The sequence below is a fragment of the Vanellus vanellus genome (assembly GCF_965231255.1).
Source record: "Vanellus vanellus genome assembly, chromosome: 4".
Taxonomy (NCBI): Eukaryota; Metazoa; Chordata; class Aves; order Charadriiformes; family Charadriidae; genus Vanellus; species Vanellus vanellus.
In genome coordinates, this window is record NC_138909.1 from 38,103,101 (window position 1) to 38,121,666 (window position 18,566).

At 37.0% G+C, this 18,566-nt stretch overlaps 1 protein-coding gene across 1 annotated transcript in view; it reads right to left on the bottom strand.

Moving 5' to 3' along the window:
- Positions 1 to 592: 592 nt before the first annotated feature.
- The window catches only part of PDGFC (platelet derived growth factor C), a 136,123-nt gene continuing 118,149 nt past the window's right edge, over positions 593 to 18,566 (bottom strand). The window contains exons 4-6 of the mRNA XM_082482871.1: positions 7,205 to 7,412; positions 1,412 to 1,629; positions 593 to 726 (exon numbers count right to left, since the gene is read on the bottom strand). Of these exons, the coding sequence (XP_082338997.1) occupies positions 610 to 726; positions 1,412 to 1,629; positions 7,205 to 7,412 (543 nt within the window). The 3' untranslated portion in view covers positions 593 to 609. The remainder of the gene's footprint in view (positions 727 to 1,411; positions 1,630 to 7,204; positions 7,413 to 18,566) is intronic.

Sequence of the window (18,566 nt, forward strand, 5' to 3'; positions counted from 1 at the left end):
CTTCCTTAGCTCACGTTATTGTCCAGTCTTCTTTCTAAAAGGCAGGAGCTTTACTAGAGCATATGGAAAAATCCAGTCCTTCCTACCAGCATTAGAAAAATTAAGTTTAATTCGGATCAAGCCAGTCTGTTTTAACCCAAGTTTATACAACAGAGAACGCTTCGATTTAGAGTACATAGGAGTAGTTGAACACAGAAAGAAAGATTTCAGGTGTTTTCAACCAGAGGCCAGATGTACTGGAGCTGTAGAAATGAGACAGCCAGCAGGATCGTCTCCATGATGTGAGCCTTCTAACTTTATTTTTACTCCTAAATTATAAATCCATGTATTGTCAAGAAAATTGTGGGGGACAAAAACAATACATATATTTTAAATCCCTCATTGATGCCTTTCTCCCATCCTTTCACTGGGCCTTCAAACAGAGCTGTCACACAACGTATAATCCCAGTTTGGCTTCTCCTCTTTTTAGAGCTCACTGTAAATCTTGAAGATGGAAGATCCCCAAAGCAAACAACTGAGATTACAGAAGGAGATAATGCACAAGCCCCATAATAGAATCAGCCATTGATTGAATGTGCTTTGAAAGAAAACAGCACGATTAAATCATGTTTATCCTTCAGTATTCCCTTTGCACACACAGTCACACTCCTCGTGGTGTTCCAAGGGTACATCTGTCAATGATTTATGCAATCCCCGGACGCCAATCCTTGGCTTCAGCTGAAGAACCTGAAGGAGAAGCAGCCAAGCATCAAGAAAACAGCAAGTGCTTCATCACACACCTAGACTATGAGCTAGATTGCATTGGAAGCACACTGGATGACAGGGAGCCCATTAAAAGGAATAGGCTTCCATCAGCTGAATTTCTTCATTTATTCCACCCCCTAATTATTATTTTTGCATTTACCTCAAGCCTTTTACAAAATTGATTAAAGCATGTTGAACAGATACTTGCTTTTACCAAAGAAGAGAGTCTTGCAGTTTTGTATTTCTACTTAATTTTATTTAAGGGCTAACAGTAGAGTTAACCCAATGGGATTATTAGATAATTCTATAATAATTTTAGCTATAGATTTATAACAATGGAAACAGACAGATATATGTTCCTTCATAAAGTTAACATCTGTCACCAGGAAAAGCTGAACCAGGAGGTGTGTCTGTGGTGTATCTGAACTGCACCAGTAAACAAATACCTCAGGAATGACTTAATCGTTCCACAGAAAAATATTTTAATAAGAAAGGTATTACTTTTTTTTTTATGTCACACCTCATTAAAATGTTAAAAAAATATTTACTATAACTGCAATACATAAAATTTTAAAATATTGATATTGGTGCATTACTATAATAAAAATAAATTCCTTAAATGGCTTTCAGTATTTCCAAACATGCAAACGTTAAAAAAAGCACATACCTCATGGTATTTTTTGGTGACTTTTGTTGGTACACATTGGCACTCATTGCAACTCTGATGACAACAGGCACAGTTTCCACCACAACGTTTAACCAGAAGACACAGTGGCCAGAAGATGGTGTCAGTTCGCTTCAGCTCCTCCCTCAGTGACACTGAGAAGTTGCGAGGAGTACAACTATACAGCCGCACCTCCTCCTTTAGGAGGTTGAGATCGACCACTGCAAAAAGACAAACAAACTGGTGCTTTTCTGATTCATAACCCATCTTCGTTGGTGCTAAACCAACTTCAGCAGTGCAGAACCCTTGAGGGAAGTTTGGTTTTGTGCAGGTGGTACAGGTTCAGCACACAAGTATAATACTGCAGTTTTATGAATACCATGAAACCTAAATGTTTGTAGATTGTTGTAGAATATTCACCAATTATTTTATAACTCTGGCAGAGTTGGTTCAAATTAAACAAAGGAAGCTTTGGCTACTATGTTCCAATAAATGTTTTATCAAATCAACCCTAATGGAGTTCCCTTTCTTCATGTTAATACTCCCAGCTCCTGTGTTGCTATGCTATATTAATTTTGGATTGGAGAAACACACACAGCAATTAAGAATCCTGCAAACCTCCAAACACATTTTAATTCATTTGCATAAAGCATTCAAACTTCTTCCCCACTAAAATTTCAATTATTGCTTCATTGCAAGGGCGATGAAGTATAAGAATCAAACCATTTATAGCTAAGAGGAACTCACTTCTATGGACGAAGAACTTCAAGAAATTGTCATCTGTGAATAGTGTATGGACAACAAGTAAGTGCACAAGCATGTGTATCTATATAATTATTATTAGACTCCCATTTTTTCCCCTCCTCCTTCATAGCAGTATACATGTGAATTTCTGCTACTTCTCTAGGTTTCATATTCACTTGATGTGTCTTAAATAAAATACAGCTCCTCCTTGTAAGCACCTAACTTGAAGTGCAAGTTAAAGATATTAATATTTAGCACCAGTTTCCCTATAAGCTGGTTCCACTCTATCACACTAAAGTTTCACTACGCCAATGGTTGAACAGCAAACTCATGGAAAGATAGGGAACAGGGCAAGCTCCTTTAGGTTCACCTTAGCTGCATAGCCAAGAAATAACAAGCCTTGAAAGAGGCAGTTAAGACTGAAAATAACGGGACTGGCTTAGTGAAAAAATTAATACATTTTTTACTTTGGTGAAAAGCAATGTAATTTCATTTATTTCAGAAAAGCCAGACTATAATGATCACAATCTGGGGTCTTTTGTCTGAAATGTTTCCCGCCAAACCTACCACAATTAAGGAAGAGAAGTAATGTCTAATTCACAAGGGTACTCTATCTGGTTAAAAAAAAAAAAAAAAAAAAAAAAAAAAGAAGAAGAAGAAAAAGAAAAACCCTATGATAATAAGGCTACTGAGATGACTGAACTAGAGGTCTCGAACAAAGCAGCTAAGAGCTTTAAACCAACTGTTTTTGAACAAGATCAAGAAGAAACTAGGGAAAAAAATATCCCAGTGCATTGACATTACTCGAGAAATACTTTATAGTTATTGCCAGCAGTTTGTAAATAAAAAGCTATAAAATGAAGCTAAAATATGTTCTTGATCTGAATCACCCACCAGAGAAATACCTTTCTTTCCCTCTACTGACTATGAGCCTCTAGAGGTCACGAAGAAGAACTTCAGCCTATCAAGGCCAGATAATACCTCTCAATTCTATTTAAACAAAGAAGAAATAACAAGAATTTAGAAGCTGCATTTCTTTAGTAGAAATGCTCACTGGTACTGTCCCAGAAGCAGATCTTTGGGCAGCAATTTCATTCCATGTTTCTTCAAGCATGTCTTTCGCAGAACTTATCCATACACTAGCATCCATAAGTCAGGGTTTAGTGTTGTGGGAGGTCAGTTAAACACACTGAAGCCTTTTCTCTGCTTGCACTTACAGTGAATACCAAGATGGGGCACTTCGTTCCATCGCTATCAGGTTAACATAGGCTCCTACATAAACAAGCTGATTTTTAAAAGAGAGGAGTGTGTAATTATTCCAATAAAGTTACTGATAGGATGCTAGCCTGCCCTCCCTCACTGCAAGAGCATTCCTTGGAGAAAGCTGAGAAGGGAGCAGGGGAAAAGAGAGACAAAACTTCCGGGGGAGAGATTCACTGTGAGAAATTAGAAATTATTTAAGCTCTTCTGATCGGCTAATAGCTCTAGGCTGAGTCACTTAGAAGGTGGACATGTCCACCTCCATTAATCAAGGGCAGTGGATAGGAATGGAGTACTTCTTTCTCCTGTTACGTTTTCAAACATATAATAAGTGAACTGTCTGAATGCGGATAAAATGCCTAAAACACAATGAGAGAAATGCTGGTTCTGCTAATACTTTCTACTGGTAGATTTCTAAGGAGAATGATATGCTTGGTACAGTGAATTTCAAGAAGCTAAACTTATGCATACTAACACAATTGCTGCTCAGCCGTTCACCATGAGAAATTAAAAACAGGAGCTGGGCGCTGATGCCTCTTCCAGCAAGCCCACCGTCCGGTGGGACAGAGATGCCCGGGGCGTGTTGTGCTTCTCCATTACCTCTTGCCTACTGGCAGCAGCAGAGGAATGACTCCATTTCCCAGTACTAGCTGTAGTTATACAACAGAGAAAAGGGCAATGCACTAAAATGAGCAGCAAGCGTATTACACATTTTGTCACAAAGTTGGAATGAATTTGAACTGAATCCCTCAAGATCCGCAGACCCAAATTTTAAAAAGGTTCTGTGGAAGAAGATGCAATCAGCTTTTAGCAGATATATTTGAGCGTGCCTTACTGTTACACCAGGCTTCAGGAGAGATGAAAAATGTCATGTTTGGTTTCCATGCTTTACAATGTAACAAGGTATATTGCTATTATACCTCACAATGAACCCCTGCCCTACCTTATGTAATTCAATTTCATTAAAAGGTCTAAGGCAAATTTATCTAGTGCTTATATAATCACTTCTTTGAAGTGTGTGAATGAAGCTGTTATTTTTTCAAAGAGTATCTGTCTGTCCAAAATTTATTTTAACACACTGTGGGCACAAAGCTAGACGAGAGAATGTATATATTCCCTTAAAAGTGTTTACTTAACCACAATAAAAGGTTATGTGGATTTCCCAAGTGCACTGAGTTACAGTACCTGTTATAATGTGAACATTTAAACACTCCTTCAACTTGGCTTCCACTCATGTATCATGTTTGACACAACAGTCAAAGTTCTTTTGTCTAGCACTAGCTCAGGAGGAATGGGAGACTGCAGTAGCACATGAATGGGAAACAGTAAAATAGAAAGAAAGGGAGAGGGAAAAAAGGTGAGGAAAAAAAATGTAGATGCAGGTAGGTCTACAGTAAAGTCTGTTTCTAAAGTATGCCTTCACTGGCACGTACAACTGGAGTAATCCATGTTCACGCAAGCCTGAAAATAACTGTGTTCTGCAATTGGCATCTTCTGGGACTTGTATCAAGTACCACTGGTAACCCTCTTTCCCAAAACATTTTTCCTGCTGGATGCTGCTCTCAAAGTCAATGAAACAAATTAAATTCTGGTTGAGGCACTTGCGTGTGGGCACAGATAGCAGCAGGATGGTTTTCATTCCTAAGCACCTTGGAGATGTTCCTGGGAGTGTAAGTTTCTTACTGGCTCCTACAATAGCACAAGGCTGTTACAAAATCCCAAAAGTTGAGGGCGGGGGGGAAAGTCATGTAACTATATGTGAAAAGTATCTATTAAGGACTATGGTTGGATTATCTCTCTTCTTCAGAATATGGTCTAATGATTATGCCTATATTTCTGCGGGAAGCGACGGGATTGGTTTTTTGAACAGCAAAATATATTTTATTTTTAAGTATGTTTAATATTATAAAAGAATTTAGGACTATATTTAGACATCAAAGTCTCTGAACTTGGTGTTTTGTCTTTCCTGGCTAGAAGTTTTTGGAAGCATTTTATCCAGTGAAAACATCAGACACAGAAGTTCTGTGGAATTTAGGTTGTCTAAATATAGTCTTTTTCATATGAATTATTAAGTAGGAGTAGAGGACAATACTCTTCTCTACATCAAGTAACATACACTTTTAATTACATTTTCATTTAATCTAGATGTAAACTGATGTTTGTCTATGAAAGCAGGACAGTGATTTAGCTTTTACACTGAAATATTGCAAAAATAAACCTGATCTAATTATAGAATCAAAGAGTTTGAAAAAAAAACTAAACATTTTATGGCATGTACTTCTCCCAAACATTTCTTGAAAAGGTTTCTAAATACAGCAAACATTCTACTAGAAGGAGTTTAAGAAAAAAAAAAAAAAGAAGAAGAAAAAAAAAAGGTTTGCTTTCCCTATCTATTGGATAGACCTAACAGTTAATACTATGTCATCTCAACTGGACAACTTTTCCGCCTCAGGCTATTACATTACACATTCGGTAATGCAGTCTGAGGGTGGTCTCTTAAAGATAAATGTGGCAATACCATGATATGTTTATTCAGTGGAAAAATCTATTTCAGCATCTAATTAGAAGTCTTTAAAAGATTTACTCTGATAGTTTCTTTCTAATACATGTCTTGCAGGGAGTTGCTTTTTTCTATACAGATGTTATCCAACACCTGTATTTTAGTTTATGTAAGGTTTCACAAACTACACTTTGTTTTTCTCTCACTTACTGTAAGTTTATGGCATACATTTGGCAAATACTGAATCTCTTTAATTAGGAAAGTGTTAAATAACTATCTGAAAGGCATGGTCCATTGCTGAAAGCTTTTAAAGATATTTCCTCCTCTGACTCTTGATTTACTTGCTTTGTGCACAGCTGTAGCAGTACAGGTAGGGTCGAAGAGTTGATTTTGGGGCTCTGATCCAAGAATTAGCTGTCAAAAACTTAAATTTGAGGTTTTACTTCCTCCCTTTTCTTGCCCATCAGATGATAATCTAGTTTACATTTGTCAACAGAGGAGTCTATTCACTTATGCTCATATGTTTTCCTTTTCATGCTGTATGGTGGGCACGGAAGAAGGTATTGACGGCATGCTATTCATCCACATGGAATCCATAAACATGCAGTAGTGGGGAGCGTCAGGATGATACGTGGTAGAAAATTCTTGATTGTCAAATGTAGATGGCTGAAAATTACTTGCTGAACAAGAAATGACTCCTCAAGTCTTGAAATACATAATCTACTTTGCATCTGATTAAGTTGACAACTGCATGATCAAACCGACACAACACAGGGTTTTCATGAGTTGTCATGGAAGAGAAACTTTTAGCTAACTGCTCTCAATTCATATAGTGTAGAGACTGCAACAATTCTAAGGAAATAAACCAGTCGTTCACATGATACAGTAAGTGTAAGAAATCACCTAACCCAAATAAAAATCAAGTTTTTGCCCTCCATAAAAAACAAACAAAAAACCAAACCGAAGAACCCACAGTTAGATTATGTCACCCAGACAAGATGCCCTGCTACTTTGTGGAAATAAAGATCTCCCAGGTTCCCTACAGAACCATCTATTTTTTTCCCCTTTGTTACTTTATCCTGCTAAATTCCTTTAAGTTTTGAGCTTAGTAATTGTCCTTTTTCATATAGTAAAACGGTGAGAATAGCTAAGAACAATGACCTCTGCTGTATTTCTCACATATTGCTTTCTGGGAACCAAAATTCAAGGTGAAGAATGCTCTTAATTACTGTTTCTTTGTTAGGAAAACACATCCATAAATAGCTGCAAGGCCAGATAGAAGAGTAATTTACCTCTTGATTTCCTCCCATGAATATATGCCTTTCCAAGAAGTTGCCATGTTGGCCTGTACAAATCTTCCAAATCCAGTTGCCACCGATCTGGTTCAAGGTACCGGATAAGTTCTTCCACAGTACTAAATCCAGCAACAGCATTGTTTAATACATCTAATGGTAAAGTTGATGGTGGTAGCAATGATGGGCTAGGTGCTTCTGTGTGGTGCTGCAATCAAAGGCAAGAGAAGAGTACCAGTCAGAGGTTTAATGGATCTGCTTTGATGAAGTGCTGTACTTTATGAAGTTACATAGCTGGGAAAGTTTCTAAGTGGCTAGCTGGTTTCCAGTGTACAGTTTACCTAATAAGACAAACGACAAGAGTCAAAAGGTACCTAATTATTCTTCAGCAATAATTGTAAACAAACTTTCACTAGACAGTTTTCCCAGTTCTTACATTCCTAGTCTTGAAGACAGCATTCCACTATACCTGTTCTTTGAAGAAACTCACCGACAGGCAAGATTTTAGAAACACAACAAAGAGTGATTTGAAAATATGGCCCCATTACAGGCAATTACTGTAACCTTCTAGAAAGCTTAGGAAACACACATTTGACATGCCACCTTTCCTCTGAAACTTAGCCACAACCTTTGTCTTCTTGTCTTTCAATTTAAAATACGAACATATGCTAGCACAAAGATAGCAAATATCCTGCTCTCATCTATAGATGAAAAAAGCACCAGTCGTGTTTCATACAGTACTAAGAATTATGTTTCTGGTTAAACAATAATGAATAGAGTAATAACAACAAATCTCACTGACAAACTCACTGGATCTGGGGTACTCAGTCACAGACAATTCCAGCAAAGTGAGACTTCTGGTTTTGCTCACTCTACAATCTGTTTAAAAATTACACATCGATTTGTATTTTTGAAAGAATAAAAAAAGGCAGGAAGGCAAGTCTAAGCAGGAAGCTGCTGCTGCAGCACCATAAGTTTCTTTAGGCTTTTATATCGGCAGACACCACCGCAGACATTATGTCCACAGGTCCAGAGCAATTTATCCGGATCATGTAAGAAGGATGAAGAAAGATTTGAACATGCTGCTGATTTAGGGGACGGGAAGGACAAGAAATCTCAAACTTAAATGTGTACTGCTGCATACATCACTGCTTTCAAGGGGAGTCCGTGTAAGATTTAGGGAAAATATGTTCACTCTAAGTACAGTCAGGTTTTGGAAAAGGGTGCCCAGAGAGGCTGCACAGCATCCATCACTGGAGGCTTTCAATACCTGACTGGATCAAGCCCTGAGCTCAGAACAGACCCTACCCTGGGCAGGAGGTTAAACTAGAGTCCTCCTGAGGTTCCTTGCTGAATTTTCCTACAACATAATATTAAGAGTGAAGGACTGAATGTTCCTCCAATAAGTGAACTAACATGCTGCTTAATAAAATAAACCTCGTAACGCTACATATTAAACAGCAGTTTTCTAAAATAAGTATGCCTGGGATAGCTGTATTTCATACCAATAATTATATTTTCCTTTCTGTGCTCTCAATTCTATTAAATACGCATTTTTGGTTTCAACTAAATGTGCGGTTGAAAGGGCAGCAAATGGAAGTAACCACCATGCCCTTCCTGTTTTTTTGCTTGGAGGGTTTTCCTCTCTCCATCTTCAAGAAATGCAGGCACCAGAATGATATGTGCTGCTTTTTAACTGGGAGTCTTGCAAAGGTAATACAAAACATAGATCTAATGTGCTGCTGCTATTAACTTTACCATATTTTCATCTTGCTAATCTAGCATAATTTCCAATAAAGTAAGTGAAGTAGTTGCTTCCCATTCTGGACAAATGTGGATTTCAAAAAGTTAAAATATTTCTTTTCCTCTTCTCTCCACTGCTCACATTAAAAATAATAACATGTTGATCCATCTATTAGGTTACGATAATAAAGCAACAGATTCTGGTCTATAATTTAAATATTTGCTTTTAGCAAAACATGCTACTCAGCAAGTTTCAAAATAGTGCTGTGACACTATAATTCAGATGGTCAAAAAAATAAATATTCCAAAATTTTTCTTCCTGTTTTTCCTGGTTTGAAGGTGCAGTTTTTTGCTAAGGTGAAAAACAAAATAAGGATCAAATGGTAAAACCAGTACCTGAAGAAAAGAAAAAATCTTCTATTTTCTTTCCAGCTGAAGAATTTACTTTGGTGTTTCACTTCTACTGTTTTTTTGTTGTTGTTGTTGTTGTTGCCAATGAAATAGATGGATTCCAGACAAAAATCCATTGGTCTAGAATCTATTTCCACATTTACAACTTAGAACATGCACACTTAGCAATACATATATAGGAACTAACCCATAGATTCATGTTATTCTGGATTCAGTAGGCATTTGCCTGAGTTAAAATGTTATGAGAATATGGTGAATCATCATGCTTAATGGTAACACAATTAAAGTTGTCATCACTTTCTAATCATTTTCACAGCAAACCAAAACATAAAAAGTAACTGAAACAGCAAAATTGCACAACTTCAAAGATGAACGTTTTAGAATAAAGCAGTTAAAATTGCAAGATTAAGAATGTTTTTCCCAATAATATCTTAATTTAGTCTATCTAAATGACAGTTAAAATCTACCAATGATTAAAGATAATGAATATCATATAGCTATAAATGCTGCAATTTATAAGAACCTTTATGAAATCTCAATTCAATAAAGTGTTTAATATAAATGGTAATTCTATACTCAACATTGCTTTTACATGCTAATAGGTACTACTTATTTTATAATTTAAACCTTTTGAACAGAACATCCAGGGCAGCATCCAGGGCAGCACAAATGGTACTCCTTCCTTTAACTAAAATTGTATCCTGGAATTTTATACAATTTATAATTTTACTCGGTTTTCTCAAAGATGGTGTGTTCCACAGGCAATGTTTACATCTGTGTTAAGGTTTTACTCTCAGAGAAGATAACAGGAGAAACGACTTAATGCAAGAAATTAAAACTCAATTTCGTTGATGGGACGTACTTTTTAGAATAAGCAAATACAAAACTACAGCATAACTCTGAAATGTAGCATCACAGTTGCAACTTCAAAATGCTGAAATGTTCTACTTCTTACAGGCAGATTTCCCTCACTTTATAGCAAGTCCATCCACCACTTCTATTGTAATTCCTTCCAATGAAACAATCTCAGAATAAAATCCACATGCCTAGAATTTAATCTACATCTCTCTTGACACTCCTGCTCTGACCTTTGCCTCCCCCTGCATGCTTGACAAACTGATGTTCTCAAGCCACTCTGGGCAGTGCTACCAATATCAGTGCTCAGTAGGTTTCGGAGATGCAATTTCACTGCAGAACGGTGATGTGAAAGCCTCACGGGAGGACCACAATAAGCTCCAGCTGTTTTGCGGTGCAATGTTGATGGAGACAAGGAAGATGATTTTACAATGAAGTAGCTATCTGTCAACTGCACATCTATTTGATAGCTCGCATCATCTAACTTCCTCCACAGGACTATATCATGTCTCCCCTAACAGCTCAGTTAGCACATGATCAACCTTTGATACAACAGACATCTCTTTATATAGCCGAAGACAGCAGATATTTGCTTAGGTATAGCAGCTATCCAAAATAGCTTTCTTGATGGAGACCACTTATTGGGAAGTGTTCTCCAAGCTTTTCTACAATAAATACTAATCGAAAGTAAACGATTTTTCCCTCATAGCAGCACATCCTCAATTAATACCATGTTTTAGACTTGAGACCACTTTTTTTATATTTTTGCCTGAGCATGAATAATTTCTGTCAAGAAGAATTTGAAAAATACATCAACAAGTTCTGTATTTTAATGTGATTCCTTTGGTAAACAAAACACACTATGCTTTTGGTTTTTGTGCCCAGGAAACAATTTCAATTTGCTTTAATAAGAATAAACACGTTTAAAACTAGGATAGAGCAGAACAGTTGCATCTTTTCTGTTAGTTAAAATGATTCGGGATGAAAACCAGAGCAGAAAACATTGGGCTTCTGCTGTTCTGCAGAACAGCCAAGAATGACAATTAGTGTTGGTTCAAAAAGAATTTTCATTGGGTCTGTTTATATTGTATTTTTGTATGTGTACTTCACTTTATCAAAACAAATACAGTATAAAAATCCCCTAAGGTGTTTACAAGCATAAAGATAGGCAAATAGACCAAATTTAGACAACAGTTTAAGATGCGGACTTGGAAAAAAGGAAGGAAATAATATAAAGACTAACTTCACAAAACTACCCAGGCCTGAAGATTATACATAACAACGGTACCCCAGAAGAAACTTAGGGAGTAAAATGCATTCTAGGGTGTTTACAATGTTAGTTGTCCCCTATTAAAGGAATCAAAGCTCCTCCATCTAGCCTCTTTCTCAAAGGGTAAAGGGTAGGACACGCTTATACGTAGAATAAGAAGGCAACCAGCAGTGAAGCAGTGAATCTGAACAAAAAATGCAACAAATGAATTTGAAATTGCCCAGCTGAAGATCAAACCTAAAGGATTATTTAGGATGTATCCTAACTGGAAGACTTGTGATTAATTTCTTCTTCTGACACTTATACCCTGTGTGACCCGGAGCACAGTATTTAGGCCACAGCTTCATGGTGTAAAGCATCCAGCAGTAGTATCTGCATCTTCTTGCTATGCCAGCAGGACGGTGTATGTGGCTGCATCATAAACAAGAAGTAATCTTTCTGAAAAAGAATATTTCTTGTTTCCTTTTTTCTTTAACCGCAATCTTACAGCGCAGACCACCAACAGCTAAGCCACCAAAACCAAAAGCACAGTGGCTGCTAACACAAACATTTTTATATTCTCTCTGGCACCAGGAATTTCGTAGCACAGAGGTTTGTAACACAGCCTTATCAAATCTGTAAAATGAGCATAAAGGCAATTCCTTGATCTCAAATGTTGAAAGAATGAACACAATAACACTTATCAGATGCTCATTATTGGTTTATCTGAAGAATCCAGAAGCGTTTTAGACAGATAAAGGGTAAAACTTTGGATATGAGACTGTATGTTATAACCTTTCCCGTTCTGCCACTATCCATCTCTTCTTCCCTTGCACTGAACCTGCTCCAAAGATAAACAATTCCAAACAAAACAGCACTCACCTACAATCTACACAAGATCAGCTCTTAAGCACCATCATGATCTAAGCAAAGCCTTCCTTTTGCTCCTCTCTCATAGGATAGGACTGTCAAGGTACTGACACTACTCTTTTCGAGTTAAATGAGAGGCAGGAAGTAATTCTGTAATTGCAAGAAGCAGTTTGCTGCAGCCAGGAGTGAGGGATTTCATGTTTAATAACACAATCAATGAGTTAAGACTGAAACAACAAAAACAAATGAGTCAAATACTTGGCATGACAGGACACTTAAAGTAGTGAGTAATATGTCTAAAATAACTCCCTCCCCACAAAAGAAATCCCCCCCCCCCCTTTTTTTTTTTCATTTCTTGTCTTGAAGAAAACATTGTCAAGCAATTTCTGAGTGACAACCCATTCATCAGTTGGCACAGTTTGGAGAAACTATTAAACATCAGTACCATTTAATCAGACTAGAAGGGGCTCTACAACAAAGAAAACCTAAAAGGAACCTCCCCTCCTCTGAAAACCAACTCGGATCGCTAACTTTGAAAAAAATACCACATTTCTTCTAATGAGATATCCTTACAGCTTTTTTTTTTTTTTAATTGATTTATTATTATACAGGAACACCCCAAGTCCAGCTTAGATGTAGAGATACGCTCTTGAAACTAATACTACATGCACATTCCTGTAACACTCACAATAAAGAAAGCCTGTTTTCTTCCTTCATAATCACAAGTAGCCGTCCTATTAGCATCATTAGAAGCTGTGAGGGACAGCAGATATCCAACTCTTTCTGAGTTTGCCCTGAGGACACAGAAGCTTCTTGACATAACAGTAGTTCTTTCTTTTCTCCCATAAGTACATGCAGTAATAAGGTGAAATGCCTCTAGAAATCCTGACCTACCCGAAAAAGCACAAACTTTCACTTGCTCGCATGTACGCAGTACAAAAAAGCTAATCCGTTTGTGAAAGTGTGACGTTAACCTGCACCACTGCTATGATTAGTCCCAAATGTTAGTCCCGTTCAAGTAGCAACGTAGAGAGGAGACGATCGGTAGTTGGGCCTGTGCGCAACCACCTAAGCAGAGAAATCAAGTTCCAGGATCCGCTTCTTGTGCCTCCAGCAAAGGAATGAGAAAAAGACGGAGCAAAGGCAGATAATCAATTTAGGCTGCCAAAGCCAGGGAATAAGGCAAGGATGTTTACTTTCATGTGACAGAGATGGAAGCCAGGAAGACCGGCACGGTTCCCATCCACTGCAGCTCTTCTTACTTCTTTAGCTGAAGTTACTGTCACAGCTGCGAGGATGGTTGCATGAGAGAGGCAGCAGGCCCAGGGCTGCTAAAGCAGGTAGCCTGGTAAATTGAGCTTCAGCGGCACTGAAGTAAACGTGCACCTTGTTCGGCTACCCTCACTCAGGGACACAACTTCTGCCTGTCAAATGACTGTAGTACCAGCCCTCCTCGATTTAATCGGCTACTGCACATAAGATCCAGCATGCAGGATGACAGCCCCCTCTTTCCTTACTGGGCTTCCGGCTCTCTGTCTTTCATGGGCTCCCTACTTTTTTCTGTTCTTACAATGTGCTACAACCACTTAGCAAAAGCTCGTCCAGCCTCTATACGTATGCACTGAGGACCTTATTTGCTAAGCATCTATGTCCTTGCATCAGTTTACATCTTACAGCCAGAGATGGCCTTCCAAACACTACATCGGTATTTTTGTTATGTTATCTCTGGAAGCTATTTTCAACAAAACTTTAGTGATTTTGTTAATTCTCTTAATAAATTAGTGATCGATAATTACATATGTGTACACATACATACGTGTGTATATGCATGAAAATAAATTTTGCTTTTTCTTGTGATCACGTCTATCAGCAATAATTCAAACTAACTGATTTTAAAGGCAAAAAGAAGAAAATTAATGCTCACAGTACTGTATTGTATGGAAGACCTTCTTGTCAATGCACTTCATCATGGTAGTTGTAGAGTTTTCTATTCTTAGAAAATATATACACGTAGAGAACTATCTTTCTTAGATGCAGTTGCATGGAATTTTTGATTTTTTCAGTGCATCTGGTAAGTCTCACCGAAGCAGCGCATACTACTTCATCAGGATTTCATAAGCACTACAAAATTATGAAATGTCTCTCTCCTGTCCTCTACTGAAAGTATTTGTTAATCTACAAAATGATCCAGTGATTCTTGTATCCTTTTGGGCAAGAACTTTCATTCACTGATTTATACTTTTGGTTAAATAAGGCAAGAAGAGGTATAAACAATTCTGTTTGAAAGCTGCGTCGCCAGCATCTCTGGCAACTGAAGAGTTCTCAAACCGTGAAGCTGCAACCCCTAGGACCCACAAAGCTTGCAGATTCAGCCTGCTAGCTGCAAGAGGAGTCAAGTTTTGGTGCCTTTCTACCTTCGCCATGGGTTTTTGCTATATTCACTTATATTAGGAATCTGTGGCTATATACTGAATGATAAGATTCTAGATAGAAGACTCAAAGAAATACATACTTGGACATATTTAGACTCAGTGGCCAAACAGCTTTATGCTGAAAGCATGTCCTGATGCACTGAGTTGAACAGGGAGAATTTAAAAGCAACACTTAGTCTATAACGAATTGTGTCTAATGGTATAGAATAAGCTATGGCATATACTATCTCCATGGCGTAAAAAGTTTCAAAGTGAAATCAGTACTTCAGTTTTCATCTAGACTTCTTTCCCCAAATAATTTGTGTATTTTGGTTTTGTTTTTTTGGTGGGTTTGGGTTGGTTTTTTTTTCAGATTACTGGAGATATGAAAACTAATTTTACGTATATAATCCCTGGGTTTTCGTTCCTATATAGTATACTTGTGGCAGAGTAATATCTAAACCATAACTACTTCAAAAACCATTTTAACTTTTATTGAGCACTATCTTCTTGCTCACAGATCTCTCTCTCTTCTAAATGAGACTTTAAACAAAATTTACAGCGAATTCTCCCTACTCCATACAAGTAAACATATCTACACCATAAGAAAAAGTAAATCTACTCGTTGTATCCTAGTAACACTGCAAAATATTTTGATTCCCAAAACCTGCATTTTAACATTCTCAAACAAAACATATGCAATACATTGAAAAGTAACTAGATGCTTATTTACCTCATGCATGTGCAAACAGGAATATAACTGCAACCTAAAAAAGTTATAACCCAATAAATAATTTTCTTTCTTGCATTATTTGAATGTTCAATAAAAATATTTAGTCTAATTCAGACCATGGGCAGTACTAGTATCTATATGTACATTTTAAAGAGTATGAAGTGTGTGAGTTTATACAGACAAAGTACCTGCAGAAACCAACTGAAAATAGACTGTGTATTGACAAAATGAAGTCCCAAAATAATTTACTGAAACACAGTTTCTCTCACCCCAAACTCATAAAATCTTTGTTTAGAGAAAGTCCTGCAATGTGTCTTTTGCTTGCAATACGGTGCTAAAACAAGCAAGATGTCTAAGAAAGTATCATCCCCAAGACTGATAATTTTTTTTTTTATATTCACAGAACACACATGGTATTGCTTCTGATTCCTGGATGCTAAGTTCTGAAAACACAAAGTATTTTCCTAAATAGTAAGTCTGTCCTCCCTATCTTAGCACCTTCCTATCAACTACTTCCTTACTTCCTTAAATACTACTCATCGTAGTATTTGAGGACATTTAAAGGGGTTTTGTGTTGTTGTTGTTTTTTTTTATCCTCTGCTTATCTATCATCTGCCATTGTTAAAGGCCATCTGCAGTCTCATACCTATTTCCAGGGAAGAAGTCTGTATTGCTTACTTGCTGTTTTCTCCTCATACTGCTCTCACTAAAGTAGAACTCTACAGAGACCCTTCTAAAACTACTACTTCATTATTTCATGGCTTCGTGGCTTTCTGTATATATCCACTATCACCTTTTTATATTTCAACTATAAGCTCTTGAGGTAACTTGGTTTTTGCTTTGTGCTTGCATTGTGCTTGTGATTAAGGCAACAGGGTACTTCATGACTGTAACAGCAATAACAACACCGAATGCACGTACGAGTAGACAGCTGAATAAGAAGAGTTTTTCAAATGCTGTAAAAGTAAACTCTCGATCTTTGTTTTGTGAATATAAAGTTAAATGCAAAAATGTGTAGGGTCACTAACAGATGTATAAATATCATTATATAACCTATCCTACATATCTCTATTGGATGAATCTGGTTATTTCTTCTTTATAGACAGTACAGTAGCATTGCAATTAATATATTTTTGTACATTAAGCGATATTTTCTAGAATGTTCTGTTAGGATGAATGTTGTGTTACGCCTGCAATTCCTTTTTAGAAGGGAAACCTTATAAAGAATTATATATCAAATACTGAGAGAGAGCAAGAAAGAGAATCTCTCTTTTCAGTATTTATAATGAGATCCTAAAAAAGTATTTTTTACAGTTCAGATCAAAAGCCATACTTAGTGTACAGGGACCCCTGCTTCCAAGATTTAGCTGAACTTTAGCAGAAAGGGAGAATCAAAAGAATCCCATCACAGATCAGCATCTTTCACTGAAACTTTGATACTACGCAAGTACTGTATACGCGCCTGTTATAGGCTGAAATGTGGAAAAGTTTTTACTTCAGTTAGGAGACGGATGTGCAACAGAACAATCAAAATTTTGCTTAAAAGTGCGAAATTATCATCTAAAAGGAGGAATATCGTTGTAATTGGACAAGCAGTAATGTGAGAGCCTCAGAGCACAAATGAGTCAATACAAAAAGAGATTCCCCCAATCAGACTGCAGTGAGCACACAGATATAGTACAATGAATGTTTGCTCAAATATCATTGAAAATAGGGTTACCATGATTATCAATCACTTGACACCCCAAATTCATACAGGAAACACATGTGCATCTGTTACATTTATGATTTACAGAAGGATTATTTTTTTTGTTCTCTACACAAAGCTCTAGTTCTTATTTGACAGACAGTAGTTCTTAAGGAATAAACAGTCAATATAAGTGCAGCTGTTCTGAATAGAAAAACATTTCTGCACATTCTTCTATGACAGGGGATGTGGTCAGCCATAATTAAAGGACACCATGTTTGCAGACCTTTTTTAAAATTACTCATTTTACTCAAAATACGTGAATACTTATAAAAAGCTTAACCAAATGGAACAACAGCAAGTGTTAGTGTCAGGGAATGAACTGCTCTTTAAGTTCCCTCGAGGTATTAGAAATGGGTAGCTGTTGTTAAAAAAATGTTTACTTATACCAGTAGGTTCACAGGAGGTTCATCAAACATTAAACACTAGGAATGACTGTTTATTACAACTGGAAAGTGTATTTGGCAAGGGCGATGAAAATGACTTCTACAGTACACACAATTTTAATTTGATCTTTCAGTAGACATGTTAAATTGCATTCCACAACAGGTTTCTGTTCATTTCATATCACAATAAAAGGAACACACCCAACATTCCTGTACAGCAGACATTGCAAATCAGAGCTTGTCCTGCCCTGAAGGTAGAAAGTCCTTGAACAAAACATTACTTTGCAAGGAAGGAACCTCAGCTCTGTCCTCGTGTATCAGTTCTTACTGTAATCAAACATGTTAGAGACTGACCATATTTTAACATTTGTGAAAAAAAAAAAAATAATTTGTGTTGTTAGTCACAGTTAAATTTGCTTTCTATGTAACATACGGCATAACCCCAAAAGCATGGTAGACACTATGGCTATATTGCCCACGTAAAGATTCTCACACTGTCTGAACAAGCCAGATTCATAAATTGTGAGCGAGCTTTTACAGCCCTATACTGCTAGCCATAATGTTGTCCTGACGTACTCTTAATGTTCAGCTCTATCACTTCTACCTATACATTCTCCATTATTTATATCTCTTAATTCCCTTCTCTTCTTATCTCATATATATTATGCATACCAGCATTGCGTATGTGATTACACAACTAAAAGGCAAAATAAATTGGGAAAGTGTGCTTAATAAAAGAAATTTAAGAAAAAACATTCAAAAAACCTTGCAATTAGGAGTAAAACATTAAAAGCATAAAAGCAAAATCATAAGTACAGAAGTCCTGAAGTAGGATAAACAGTGTTACAGGGGGCCGAAACCTGAACAGGGGAGAATGTGATCCTATTTATGAAAAAGGAAAATCTGAGATAATTCAGAACAGCACCATAAAGCTATACTACTGAGCTGCTTGAGAAG